Raw genomic sequence first — 13,542 nt, 5'->3', positions numbered from 1 at the left:
GTACATCATAATTTCAGACAGCAGAGAGCCAACATGGCATTTGCTCAGAGAGGACCACTGTGCCAAGGTCCAGGACAAGGCAGAAAGCATGAGATGAGAGCTCCAGGCCAGCAGCTTGATATCCTTTAGCGCCAAAGTAAGAATCGTGAGCCTCCCAGGGCTCCATCAAGTTAGCATGGGGGTAAAGGGAATTGCCAGAGAAGGCCCTATTCCTCTCCCAGGGGCAGCTCCTCTGACCAGCCACAGACCACCTAGACAAGCACTCCAGGGAAAGACAGGGCCTGGGGACACTTTCAAGCCCTTGCACAAAGCCCCTGCACACTTGAGCTAGTAAAAGTCAGAAATATCTTCCCTTCCTCGAGCAGGAAGAGCACTTAGTCTTCACTGAGTGAGCAAAGGAGGACAGCAAATGTCCTCTACTCACAAGCACTGACTGTTGAGTATCAACCCAGTTCCTCACAATGGGACCATCAGTTCATGGTGGATGCAGTCATAGTCCATATGCAACAAGACAAAGTGGGTCCTAGTCCTGAAATACTGATGTCAAGAGAGTGCAGGTGGGCAGTTCTGCCAAGACACTAGCATGGCACCACCCTTTGCCTCTAACTGGCCATCACCTCCCAAACTAGTGGCATCACTGGCAGTACCTTGTCATGCTTCTTCAGGTACTCCTCACAGGCGCGGAGCATCTCTGCCGGCCGCAATTCCCCCAGGGAGCACAAAGCACTGCAAACCTGCTCCTGTACCACAGGGTCCTTGTCGGTGACCGCATCAAGAAGGGCAAAGGACAATCCTGCAGTGACAAAGCCTGGTCAATGTGTGTAGGCCCAGGGTTCCCTGCCGCACCACAGCACCTATCCCCATGCTGGCCCCTGGCCTGGTGTCCTGTTAAAACTCATGTTGAGGGGCTAGGGATTTAGCTCAGCAGCACAGCACCTGCCTGGCAAGCATGAGGTCATGAGTTTGATTCCCGGTATTGGAAAAAAAGCCAAAAAAAATAAAAAATAAAAAAAACCCCTCATGTTGAAGCTGGGCATGGTGGCACATGCCTGTATTCCCAGCACTCAGGAGGCTGAGGCAGGAGGATTGCCAAGAGTTCAAGGCCAGCCTGGACTACAGAGTGAGACCTTGTCTTAAAAAACAAAAAAAACAAAAAACAAAAACAAAACAAAACAAAAAATTCATGTTGAAACTTAATTCCCAAGGTGATGGTCTGAAGAGATGGGTCTCTGGGCATGACCATCATCAGAGTGCACAGCACTAGTGCCTTGAAGACTCAGGGACAAGAGGCAGCACCTTCTGGCCTCTTCACAGCCTGATGTCCCAAGGCCTAGCAGGCCCAGCCATCTTGCACAGTGTTGTATCTGCTGGTCAGTCACACCAACTTGCAACTGCTCTTACATATATGCCCCTGCCTCCCTTCTGGGCAGAGTGCCCAACTCCACAGCCAGCCTGTACTATAACTGGGCTCTGGAGCACTGAGTGGGCAGCTGCAGGGCTGTGGAGCTCAGACTGGCTGTCACCGAGAAGCTGCCAGCGTAGCACACATAGCTCAGCCCTGAGGGCAATGAGTCAGAGAGGACATGGCCCACCACCCACATGAACATGCCATTCTAGCCAGAGTATGAGGCTTGGGCTTCCACAAGGCCATCACCTCATACTCAGCTAGATCCATATACCCGCCATGCTCCACAAACAAGCTGCACAGACACAGCCTCATCCAGAAGGTTCCCTGAGGGTCTGGCCTCAGATAGGCTAGAATCCTTCTGGACCTAACTCTTGCTACACACAGTGCCTAGACAGGAGTGGGGACACTGGAAGCAACAATGAAGGAATAAAATCATGGCTCCCATCCCAAGCACTCTACCTAGTGATACCAGATGTGAATCAGGGAACCAACACATGAGTATGCAGTCATAATATAGTTCTCATGACTCTGCAGTCATAATACAGTTCTCACCAACCCCTATACTAAGCAAAAAGCAGGCCAGCTATCAAGAGACATGTACCAACCAAGCACCCTACCCACAAGACAGTATGGGTAGGGCAGGGCATAGCTTGCCTGGAGTCTCCACTTGGCATGTGGGAGCCTAGGTAGGGTTGGGACCCAGCAAGCACATGGTATTGAGAAGTGTGGTTTATAGGAAGGACTGTTAAATGATCATGCTTTCTCTAAGTGTTTCTTAAAAGAGAAACAAAAGTCCATTTGGACTGCTACACAAAATACCTTAACCTGGGTAATTTACCCATACCCATACCCCCTACACCCACCACCCATGAGGATGTCCCAAAAGGCTACTGCCACAGTAACAGAAGATACAGGCACCAGCTCACAACTCAGTTTCCCCTTGAGAGGACTTCCTTCCTGAGCAGGAAGCTGGACTTTTTTTTTTAAGCTGGACTTTTAAGAACCCTCCATTCCAAAGTTTAGGAGTTAAACAGGCTGATCCATTTGATAAGATCTGCATATATTGAAGGCCAAGTTCAACACAGTTAACTGAACCTAACCCTTCTAAAGTACATCTGCACATGTTCTACCAATTATGGCCTTCACAGACACCCCTGGGGTTGCCTCTGGCAAGGAGCCTCGTCTCTGTGGTTGGTCAGTGCAAGTATCATCCCTCATCTTGACCTTTGTGGCCCTGCTCTTCCCTGACCTTGCTGGCTCCCCAGACCCTGATTACCCAGACTCTTCTTCATAGCCCCGTCTCCACCTGTGAATCCCCCTGGACAGTTCGAGGCCTCTCAATGCTCTTCAAGCTCAGGATATAGTATTGGAAAGGCACTTACAGAATCCAAGGTGTAGCTCATCCCCTTCAGGTGAAGCTCCTGGGTGCAGGGACCCCAATATACACAAGCAGTCCTCAGTAAACTTCTGACCTTAGCTGGGGGTGCGGGGAAGCGGTGGCCAGCCAGACTGGACACTGGATCCATGCCAAGGCATGTGTACAAAGGGCTAAAGGCACAGAGGCACATGGATCCCTGCACTCGGACCTTGTGAAGCCAAGCTAGGAAAAATCCACCTCCTCTGCTTCTGAAATATGAACTGCTGCCATGGCTTGATATCCCATCAAAACTCATGTTAAGGGGCCAGGGATATAGCTCAGTGGTACAAGAGCCTGCCTGGCAAGCACAAGGTCCTGAGTTTGATTTTCGGTCCAAAAAAAAAAACCTCATGTTGAAACTTAACTCCCAAGAAGATGGTTTTAAAAGATGGGGCTCTGGGCAGTGACCCTATCGTCAGGATACATAACATTAGTGACTTACAGAAGGCCAAGGGAGCACCCTAGTCCTGTCTACCAGTTTTCCTGCAAGAGGCACCATCTGGAGAGCAGAGAGCAGCCCTCACGAGACAGCAAACCTCCTGGTACCTTGACCTTGACTGTCAGCCTGCAGAATTGTGAAAAACAAATTTTTATGATTTATAAATTACCCAGGTTAAGGTATTTTGTGTAGCAGTCCAAATGGACTTTTGTTTCTCTTTTAAGAAACACTTAGAGAAAGCATGATCATTTAACAGTCCTTCCTATAAACCACACTTCTCAATACCATGTGCTTGCTGGGTCCCAACCCTACCTAGGCTCCCACATGCCAAGTGGAGACTCCAGGCAAGCTATGCCCTGCCCTAGAGGGCAGAAGGCATGTGGTCTTTCATACTCACTCTTCATGTAGGACTCGGTCATTGCTCTGGTCTCAGCTTCTGTTCACCCGATATAAATGTGGAGAGCTTCTCCAACCTGGAATAACAAAAACACAGAATTTCATCAATAAGACTCCACAATACTTAAACTCATAGGCAGTTACTATTTTGGTGCAAAACACACAATTTTAAGGAATTTTTCATGGGGAATATCTTTGCCACAGGTGGTTGAACCATTCAGGGAGGAAGAAAGGCTGCTGATCTTCAGCAGCTTCCAGCTCCCTCCATCCCTGAGGCTGAAATGAGGCCCAACCTATGGTATGTACAGAGCTGATACACAGCTGTAGGTGGCAACCCTGAGTTCTAGCAAGTGTGGCCACTCCTCCATCTAAACCACTTTCCTCTTTGCTGTGAGAAGAGCAGATAGCATCACAGCTCTCAAACAATACCCACCACAAAGCACTACTTGCACAGATGGTCTCAGAGGACAAAATCCCTCCAATACAAAAACCCTCTGCCTCTTTACCATGGAGTATCCCATTCAAGTTCTATTCAAATTCTCCAAAGACCTGGAAGATGAAAGAGACCACAGGCCTACAACTGACATGGCAACTAGCTTTGCCCTAACAACCATGTCCTGTATTCCCTGATGATTCCACTGGTATCTTCGCCCTCAATCACCTCTCATCCTTCACTCCTTCCCAACACATTCCAAGGAAGAATGAAGAAGAGATGCTATGATCTACCCCTGATCAGGCAGAACATCTCACAGAGCAGTTCACACATGGGAAGGAAGCAAAGGGAGAAATTACATTAATTTTGGAAGGGAAATAGTTTAAAAACAAGTGAGAATTCTAGTTCAAGAAGGTAGGCTGGAGCTGGGCATGGTGGCATAAGCCTGTAATCTCAACTGTTGGGAGGCTGAAGAAGGAAAATTGCAAATCTGAAGCCATCCCAGGCTACAAAGCCAGTTCAAAGTCAGCCTAGTCTACACAGTAAGACCATCTCAAAAAGAAAAGAGACCATCTCAAAAAAAGAAAAGAAAAGAAAAAAGCTAGGTATGATTTTTTTTTTTTTTGCACTGGAAATTGAACTTAGGACCTTGTGCTTGCCAGGCACTTCCTGTGCCACTGAGCTATATCCCCAGCCCGGTATGATGGTACATACCTATAATTCCAGCACTCTGGGAAACTGAGGCAAGAGGACTGCAAGTTTGAATCTAGTCTGGGCAATTAGAAATTTAGTAAGACCATATCTAAAAATTAAAAATAAAACAGTAGGGCTGGACATGGTGGTGCATGCCTGTAATCCTAGCACTCAGGAGGCAAGAGGATCAGTGTGAGTTTGAGCCCAGCCTGGGCAACATAAGAAGTTCAAGGCCAGCCTACATTATATAGTGAGACCATCTCCTAAATGAATGAATGAATGAATGAATGAATGTGGGAAGATATTATAGCTCAGTATGAAAACCCTGGGTTTAATGCTCTGTACCATGGGTGTGGGGGTGGGGAACACAGTAGAAGGCAGGCTGAAACCAGGCGTGGTGGCACACACTTGTAATCCAAGCTATTCAGGAGGCCGAGGTAGGAAGATTGCAAATTCAGAGCCATCCTGAGCTACTTAGCAAGAGTAAGTCTCAAAATAAAATTTAAGCCAGGCATGGTGATGCATGCCTGTCATCCCAGCACTCAAGAGGTTAAGCCAGGAGAATCCTGTGAGCTCAGAGCCAGCCTGGGCTACACGGTAAATTTAAGCTCAGCCTGAACTACATAGTAAGACCTTGTCTTCAAAAAAAAAAAAAAAAAAAGCCAAAATAACAACACTAACAATAGTAATTTTTTTTTTTTTTTAATTTCAATAGATCTGGGGATATAGTGCCTGGGACTTTGCCTAGCATATGTGCAGCCCTGGGTTCTATTTCTAGCATGGAAGTGGGGGGCTTGCTAATGCCAAGCATTTGCCTACCCCACAAAAACCTCAATGAAATGACAAAAAGATTCATATTTTAGAAGAACAGCCCCCGCCCCAAAAATAATATTCTTGGTATAGTGGTCCATATCTGTAATCTCAGCGTTTTAAGAGGATGAGGCATGGAGACTGCAAGCTTGAGCCTAGGCTGGCCAACTTAGTGAGACCTTGTCTCAAAAAAAAAAAAAAAAAGAGCCAGGCATGGTGGTGCATACTTGTAATCCCAGCACTTGGGAGGCTGAAGGAGGCAGGAGGATCATTGCAAGTTCAAGGCCAGCCTGGGCTACAAAGTGAGTTCAAGGCCAGCCTAAACTTCACAGAGAGACCCTGTCTCAAAAAGACCAAAAAATAAAAAATAAAAATAAAAAAATAAAAAGAGCTACGGAGGTGTGAGAAAGTCCAGGATTCAATTTCTAGTACAGGGCTGCAGAGGGGGTGGATCCCATAAGAGCACAGAAAACAAGAAAAAATAAAGCTAACAGACCAGAAGCCCCCAGGGATCCAGGAAGATGGAGGCAGACGGACAGCTCTGGTTTCACAACGGTGGCATCAGCACAGCACTGCCCCTTTCTTCCTGGATGGCATCTAAAAGGAACAAGTAAAACAGGAAATAAACACACACATTCCATTTGTGGCACAGCAAGGAGAAGGCAGACAAGTCTAGGCCATAAAAGGACTCAACACACCAGTGATTTTCAGGCAGGGTATGAGATGCACAGTGGAAGATTCTAGAGCCTACAAGTATGTTCTTAAAGGCAAAAGCAGGGCTGAAGTGGAACTCAAACCCCAAGTACTCAGACCTGGGCTGAGCCAATGAGGTAGAAAAGCAAGGACAGAGGCTTTTCTTGTGAAAAACCATTGCTGTCAACCTCCAAAGTACAGGAGAACCAAAGGTAAACTCAGCGCAGATCCCAGGACCGAGGACCCACACTTGAGCCTTTGTGGCTCTTGCCCAACTTGGATAGGAACACATAGAATGGAATAAGCACCAGGCATTGTCTGCCCCAATCCAGACTGGAGTGTGGGACTAATTGCCCTCCTAGCCAGAACAACTGCAGAACTAAACAAAACACAAGAAACTGCAGTTCTGGGGACAATGAACCTCAGAAAACAAAGGCCAGTGAGCTCTGAGAGGCAGGAAACAAGCCCTTCCACTGTTCCCAGACACTGCTGAAAAGAGTGTCCATATTTCAAAATGGTTCAAGATAGGCTGGCAAGGCACCCAAACTGAAGAGGCAGACAGGAGTGTCAATGGATTCCAAGGCGGCAAGAGCTTATATTTCTGTACCAGAGTGTTACCCAGGGCTATGGTTTAGTAAGTGACTACAAAAGTTCAAGTTATAAATACTCGGACCCCAGGGTGGGGCCATCAAAAGGGGATAAAACATTTAGGAGGTGTGGCTTTATGAGAGGTCCTCATGTCCTTAGGGGCACAGCCTCAAAGGGGACTGTGAAACTCCAGCCCCTTTCCCTTCCTATTTTGCTTCCTAGCCATGAAGTGAGTGGTTTTCCTCTACCACATGTTCCCCATTTGTATCCCCAGCATGCCAACCAGACAGACCCAGGCCTAAGAGCAATGGGTCTGTCTAATCATGGACTAAAAATTCTAAAACCATGAGCCAAAATAAACATTTTCTTTTTATAAACTAGTTATCTCAGGTATTTTGTTATAGTGATACAAAGCTAATACATTCAATTCTGGAGACATGTAGAGTTGGTATTTTTTTTCAGGGGAATTGTTTCTGGGTTGTTTTGTTTTTCTTTTTTGAAGTAATGAGGACTGAATATAGGGCCTCATGCTTGCTTGGTAAATGCTCTGCCACTAAGCTACACCTCCAGACCTCTCAAAAATTTTTTTTGAGATAGTGTCTCATTAAATTGCCTAGGCTGGCTTCAGACTGGTGAGCCTTCTACTTCAGTCTCCCTAGTAAGTGAGATCACATCCATGCATCACCATGCCCAAACTTCAAGAAGTTATTTGTTTTTTTGAGACAGGGTCTATGTAATTCAGGCTGGCCTTGAACTTACATCAAGCCTCCTGCCTCAGACTCCTCAGTGCTGGGATTACAGGTGTGCACCACCATGCCCAGCTTCAATGAGTTTTAATTAGCACTGGAGTGGCAGAATAATGGCCCGAAAGATACCCATGCCTTGTACCCAAAACTGGTATACATACGTTGTTTCTCACATGGCAAAAAGGATTAAAGGTCAGACCTGGAGATAAGAAATTTATCCTGGAGTAAGAGGATGAGATTAACCTAATTCATGAGACCTTAAAAACAGAAAAGTTTTCCCAGCTGGGTCAAAGAAAAGATACAGAAGAGGAAGAAGAAGAAATGTGAAGCATGAGAAAGATTCAACCCATCACTGCAGGTTTTGAAGATGGAATAATGAGGTTCTGAGACAATGAGTAGGGTAGCTACAGCAGCTAGAATGGTCATCAGCTCATATAGATGGAAAAAAAAATAGGGACATCATTTCTACAGATCCAAAGAACCAAGTTCTGCCAACAATCTGAAACAGGAAACAGATCCTCCCCAGGCCAGCAGAAAGGAATGCAGCCCTACCAAGATTTGCATTTTAACCTAGTAAGATCCATGTCAGACCTCTGACTTTAAGAACTTTAAAAGAAACTGGGAGGAAGAGGACCAAGATGGCAGAGTGGTAAGCAGTAGAGAAAGAACCTCTGAGAGTTGCCATCCAGACACTGGAATATAGCAATTTGAGAAAGATGAGAAGGAGGGAAGGGAGTCCCCATGGGCACAGGAAAGATCTGAGGCATGAATTGAAGCTCACGGACAGAGTGAAGATAGAAACTTCAACAATGAAGAAGCAAGCAAGCAGCTGGCAGCCCCTTCTCCCTGAAACGGGACTCACTGCACAAAAGGAGTGATTCAGACCTGCAGGCACACAGTGAGTGCTGGTGACCTCAGAGACCTGCACAGACTGACTGATGCAGCAGTGGAGGGGAGCAGCAGACCTGAAAGACTGCACTAGCAGGCAGTGAGTGTGGAGGGCGCAGTCATCTCACATGAGAGAGCGGTCTCACGTGACAGAGTGATTGGCGAGGAGCCACTTTGGAAATGGATTGGTTAAGCTCAGAACTCAGAGCAGCTACCGGTTTCATCTAGCAGCACCCAGCTAGGCTCAGGCCCAGGTTGTAGGCCGAATGAGTCTGCTGTTGGCCAGAAGGTGCATGCTTGCCGAGATTATCCACTACCCTGCCAAAAAACTATTGATGCCTTGCTGTGGGAAATAATGAACACAGATCAGGACTGTCTCCACACGCTGTCTACCAGTGAGAACAGACACAAATCTGGATGTGGACTTTTTCTTTTATTTTCCCTCTCGTTGGTTTTTTGTTGTGGTGGTGGTATCATTTTTGGTTTTTCTTTTATTTTTCTTCTCCTGCATAGTTTGATCTTGTTTTTTTATGAGTGTGAGTATGGTTTCTAGACTCTTTGTGGTTGTGGTTCTATTATTCTTCTTTTTATCTCTTCCTTCTCTTTCCCTCCAGTCTTCTGCACCAGATTCCCTAAAGGTAGCATGATCCCCCTTTGTCCTCCAGCCTTATTTCTAATCTCTTCTTCCTCTACTTCTCTATTTTCTCCCTAACCCATCTTAAATTTTAACCCCTGAGGGCAAAACTGACATATTAAAGACTTGTATACTGCATGCATTTTTCTGCTTTGTTTTAGATTTTGTTATATAGCCACAAATCTAGTTCATATGGGTCAAAGGTGGCAAATTAATAGTTAGCTCAGTTTGTCATTTTGTAGGCTGTGTTTGATGCTCCTGTCATTAGTACCACTATAGCCAAAAGTGACATAATTGTTCTAAACAGCTGTTCTCCCTGGTATTCCAAGCTGAGATTGACTAAGGGTCACAGAAAATACTGTGGCACAGTGTCAAAGAACCAGGGGCAAGGCCAAACAGGTAGCAACTTCTCATCCCCAACAAATTGAAGTGGTAGGATCTTGCAACAGACTCAAAACCCAAACTTCAGCTACACTTGGATGATAACTCAGAGAAGTAATCATTTCCTAAGGGTTCTAAATACTAGCAACAAAGCAACTCACCATAGGCAATTTACAAAAATCACCCAAGGCGTTAAACTAAAAAACAAAACAAAACAAAAATAACAAGACACTTAATCAAGATACAATCCCAGATATCCAATTCACCAAAGGCACACCTGGGGGCAATGAGGTGGGACAATCTGAAAGCCATCCACCTGGCCTCTCTGAAGTGTTAACAACAAAGCAACTGAATGAGGCTCAAGAAAAAAAATCAGATCAGAAATAATTTGTCAGATAACTGCAGAGACGGTATCCATAATGAAAACCACGCTTAGTGACTCTAGAGCAGATACAAATACAGGAGCTTAAGAAAATTATGGAAGCCACGAATGCTCAGCATATGAAAGAAATGGAATCCATAAGGCAAATTCAAGCAGCTATCCAGGAGAATAAAAATTCCATTGAAAATAGTCCCAGCAGATTAAGCCAACGTGAGGACAAGATCTCAGGTATAGAAGACAGGCTTGGGGTTAGCAATCATGAAAAGAAAGTTTCTTAGAATAGCAAGGGACCATGAGAAATCAATACAGCATCTGCTACATGAGGCAAATAAGAGTAACTTAAGATTGTCTGGAGTCACTGATTTTTTTGTCTAGTTGATCTGTCTTTTTGTGACAGTGGGGTATTGAGATCCCCCAATACAAATGTATTAGTGCTTATCTGATTTTTCATGCCTGTTAACATTTGCTTTAGCCTGGTGTGGTGGTGCACACTTATAATCCCAGGACTCAGGAGACTCAGGTGGGAAGATTGCCATAAGTCTGAGGCCAGCCTGGGCTACATAGTAAGTTTGAGGTCAGCCTAAACTGCATTGTGAGACCCTGTCTCTCAAAAAAACAAACAAAACCAATATATACATATTTGTTTTATATAGTTGAGTGCACTGGTACTTGCTGCATATAAGTTTTATCTTTTCCTCTTGGATTGTTTCCTTTACAAAGATGTAGTGACCTTCTTTATCTCTCTTATTCAGGTTTGGCTTAAAATTCACTTTGTCTGCAATGGAATAGCTACCCCTGCTCTTTTCTGGGTTCCTGTCATGTGGAGTATTGTTTTCCATCCTTTGACTTTCAATCTGTGAATTTACTTTTTAATTAAATGTGTTTCTTGTATGCAGCATATTGTTGGATCTTTCTTCTTGATCCATTCTGCCAGTCTGTGTCTTTTGACTGATGAACTGACACCATTAACATTGATGGTTAAAACTTATATGTATTGACTTGTCCTTGTCGTGTTATTTTCCTGTTATTGGCTCCCCTTCTTTTTTTTTTCTCTCACTCTGTGTAATGGTTTGTTTTGCCTGATGGACTCCTTCTGTTGGGGCTCATGGAATTGTAGTCATTTCTAGAATGTCCTTCAAAACATTTTGGAGTACTGGTTTGGTGGTCATAAATTTCCTCAGATATTCTTTGTCATGGAAGTATCTTATTTCTCCATCAATTTTTTTTTTCTCCATCAATTTTGAAAGATAGTTTTGTGGGGTACGTCAATCCGGGTTGAAGGCTGTTTTCTTTTAGAACGTGAAATACTTCACTCCAAGCTCTCCTTGACTTGAGAGTTTGTGCTGAGAAGTTAACTGTGATTCTGATGGGCTTTCCTTTATAAGTGATTTGTTTCTTTTCTCTAACAGCTTTTAATATTGGGCTGAATTTCTATAATCTTGACTATGATATGCCTAGGGGTTTTTTTGGTGGCTAATTGGAGTTCTATATGCCTCACTTTTCTGTATGTCAAATTCTTTTTCTATACTAGGGAAGTTTTCTACCATGACATCTGTGAACAGGTTTTATTATAGTGTTTCTGCTACCTCCTGCTTTTTCACTGAATCCAACCAATCTTAAATTATCCTTCTTTGCATGATCTAGTAGCTATTGGATTGATTTCTCATGGTCCTTTGCTATTTTTAAGAGATTTTTCTTTTCACAATTGCTAACCACAAGTCTGTCTTCTATATCTGAGATTCTGTCCTCACACTAGCTCATTCTGCTGTGGGTACTTTCAAAGAAATTTTTTTCTCCTGAGTATCTGCTTGAATCCATTTTTTATGTATTTTATGGATTCCATTTCTTTTTAAGCATTCCGTTTCTTTCCTACATTGCATATACATTATTTCCATCATTTTCTTTTCCCCCTTCATTTTCTTAAGCACCTGTATTTTTTTTTTGTCTGTACCTGCTCTAGACTCACTAAGCAGGGTTGTCATGGTGGTTAACATCTCTGTAGGTATCTAAGAAATTCTCATTTTGTTTTTTCTAGAGCCTCATTCATTTGCTTTATTGTTACCACTTCAGAGAGATAAAGAGGGTACCTTTCAGATTGTCCCACCTCATTGCCCCCTGGGTTTGCTTTTGGTGAAGTGAATGTCTAGGGCTGCATCTTGCTTAGGTGTCTTCTCATTTTCTTTTCTTTCTTTCTTTTTTTTTTTTTTTTCATTTTAACTCCTGGGGTGATTTTTGTAAACTGCCTATGGTGGGTTGCTTTATTGCTAATATTTAAAACCCTTATGAAATGACTACTTCTCCAAGTTATAGTCCAGGTGTAGCTGAAGTTTGGGTTTTGAGTCTGTTGCAAAATCCTACCTCTTAAATTTATTGAGATGAGAAGTTGCTGCCTATTTGGCCTTGCCCCTGATTCTTTGGCACTGGCCCACAGTATTTTCTATGACCCTTAGTCAATCTTAGTCTTGGTATATCAGGAAGAACAAGTGATTAGAACAATTATGTTACCTTGGGTAGAGCAGTACAGTTAGTAATAATGATAGCATCAAACACAGCCCAGAAAATGACAAACTAACTATTAATTTGCCACCTTTGACTCACATGAACTAGATTTGTGGTTATATAACAAAATCTAAAAAAACCAGAAAATTACATGCAGTAAATAAGTCCTCCATATGCCAATTTTACAGCACAGAAAATTTTAAAAGGGGTAGGGAAAAAAACAGAGAAATAGAAGAAAAGGAAGAGATTAGAAACAAGGCTAGAGGATAAAGGGAAATCATGCAAAATCTAGGAAACGGGTGCAGAAGACAGGAGAGAAAGAGAAAAGGAAGAAATAAAAGGAAAAACAGAACAACCACAAAGATGCTAGAACCACATTCACACTCATAAATACAAGATCAAACAATGCAAGAAAGAAAAGAAGTCTGCTTTCAAGTTTGTCTCTGTTTTCCCTGGTAGACAATGTGTGGAGAGATAGAGTCCAGATCTGTGTTAATTTATCCCAGAAAGCCAGCAGTAGCTTTCTGGTGGGATAGTGAATAAGAGGTAGTGAATAATCCCAGTGAGCCTGCACCTTTATTTCCCCTGAAGTTCAGGGTGATTTCTGGCTGTGAGGCTGGAACCACACCCATTCAGCCTGCAGCCATCAGTGCACCTTTAGGGGCTTGAACTCTGCTGGGAGCTGTTAGGTGAACCCAGCAGTTGTTCTGAGTTCTGAGCTCAGTTGGCCCATCTCCAAGATGGCTCCCAGCAAATCATCCTCTCCCTTGGGACCTCCAAGCCAGAAGCACTCACCACCAGTTAGTGCAGTCCTCCATGTCCACTGTTCCCTTCCACTGCAAAGTGACGTAATTATTCTAATCAGTTGTCTTCTTGGTATGCCAAGACGGAGACTGCCTATAAAACATACTATAGGCCTGTACCAAAGAACCAGGGGCTAAGTCAAATAGGCAGCAACTTCTCATCTCCAATAAATTGAAGAGATAGAATCTTGCAATAGACTCAAAACCCAAAAGCCAGCTACATCTAGAAGACATGCTGAGAAGTAGTCATTTCCTAAAAGTTCTAAAGATTAGCAATAAAGCTACTAGCCATAAACAATTTACAAGCATCAATCCAGGAATTAAACTAAAAA

At 43.8% G+C, this 13,542-nt stretch overlaps 1 protein-coding gene across 8 annotated transcripts in view; it reads right to left on the bottom strand.

Moving 5' to 3' along the window:
• Positions 1-13,542, bottom strand: part of Mroh1 (maestro heat-like repeat family member 1) — an 82,884-nt gene that overhangs the window by 56,736 nt on the left and 12,606 nt on the right. For 7 of the 8 annotated variants that reach the window (XM_013520095.1, XM_013520096.1, XM_013520097.1 and 4 more), the window contains exons 2-4: positions 6,093-6,193; positions 3,662-3,737; positions 648-793 (exon numbers count right to left, since the gene is read on the bottom strand). In XM_013520095.1, coding sequence (XP_013375549.1) covers positions 648-793; positions 3,662-3,683 — 168 coding nt within the window. In that variant the 5' untranslated portion in view covers positions 3,684-3,737; positions 6,093-6,193. The remainder of the gene's footprint in view (positions 1-647; positions 794-3,661; positions 3,738-6,092; positions 6,194-13,542) is intronic. The other variant, XM_013520093.1, reaches the window with a different exon arrangement.

This window comes from Chinchilla lanigera, unplaced genomic scaffold, assembly GCF_000276665.1.
Source record: "Chinchilla lanigera isolate Chin_1 unplaced genomic scaffold, ChiLan1.0 scaffold00053, whole genome shotgun sequence".
Taxonomy (NCBI): domain Eukaryota; kingdom Metazoa; phylum Chordata; class Mammalia; order Rodentia; family Chinchillidae; genus Chinchilla; species Chinchilla lanigera.
Note: the sequence above shows the minus strand (reverse complement) of the source record. Positions and strands in the feature narration are given on the sequence as shown.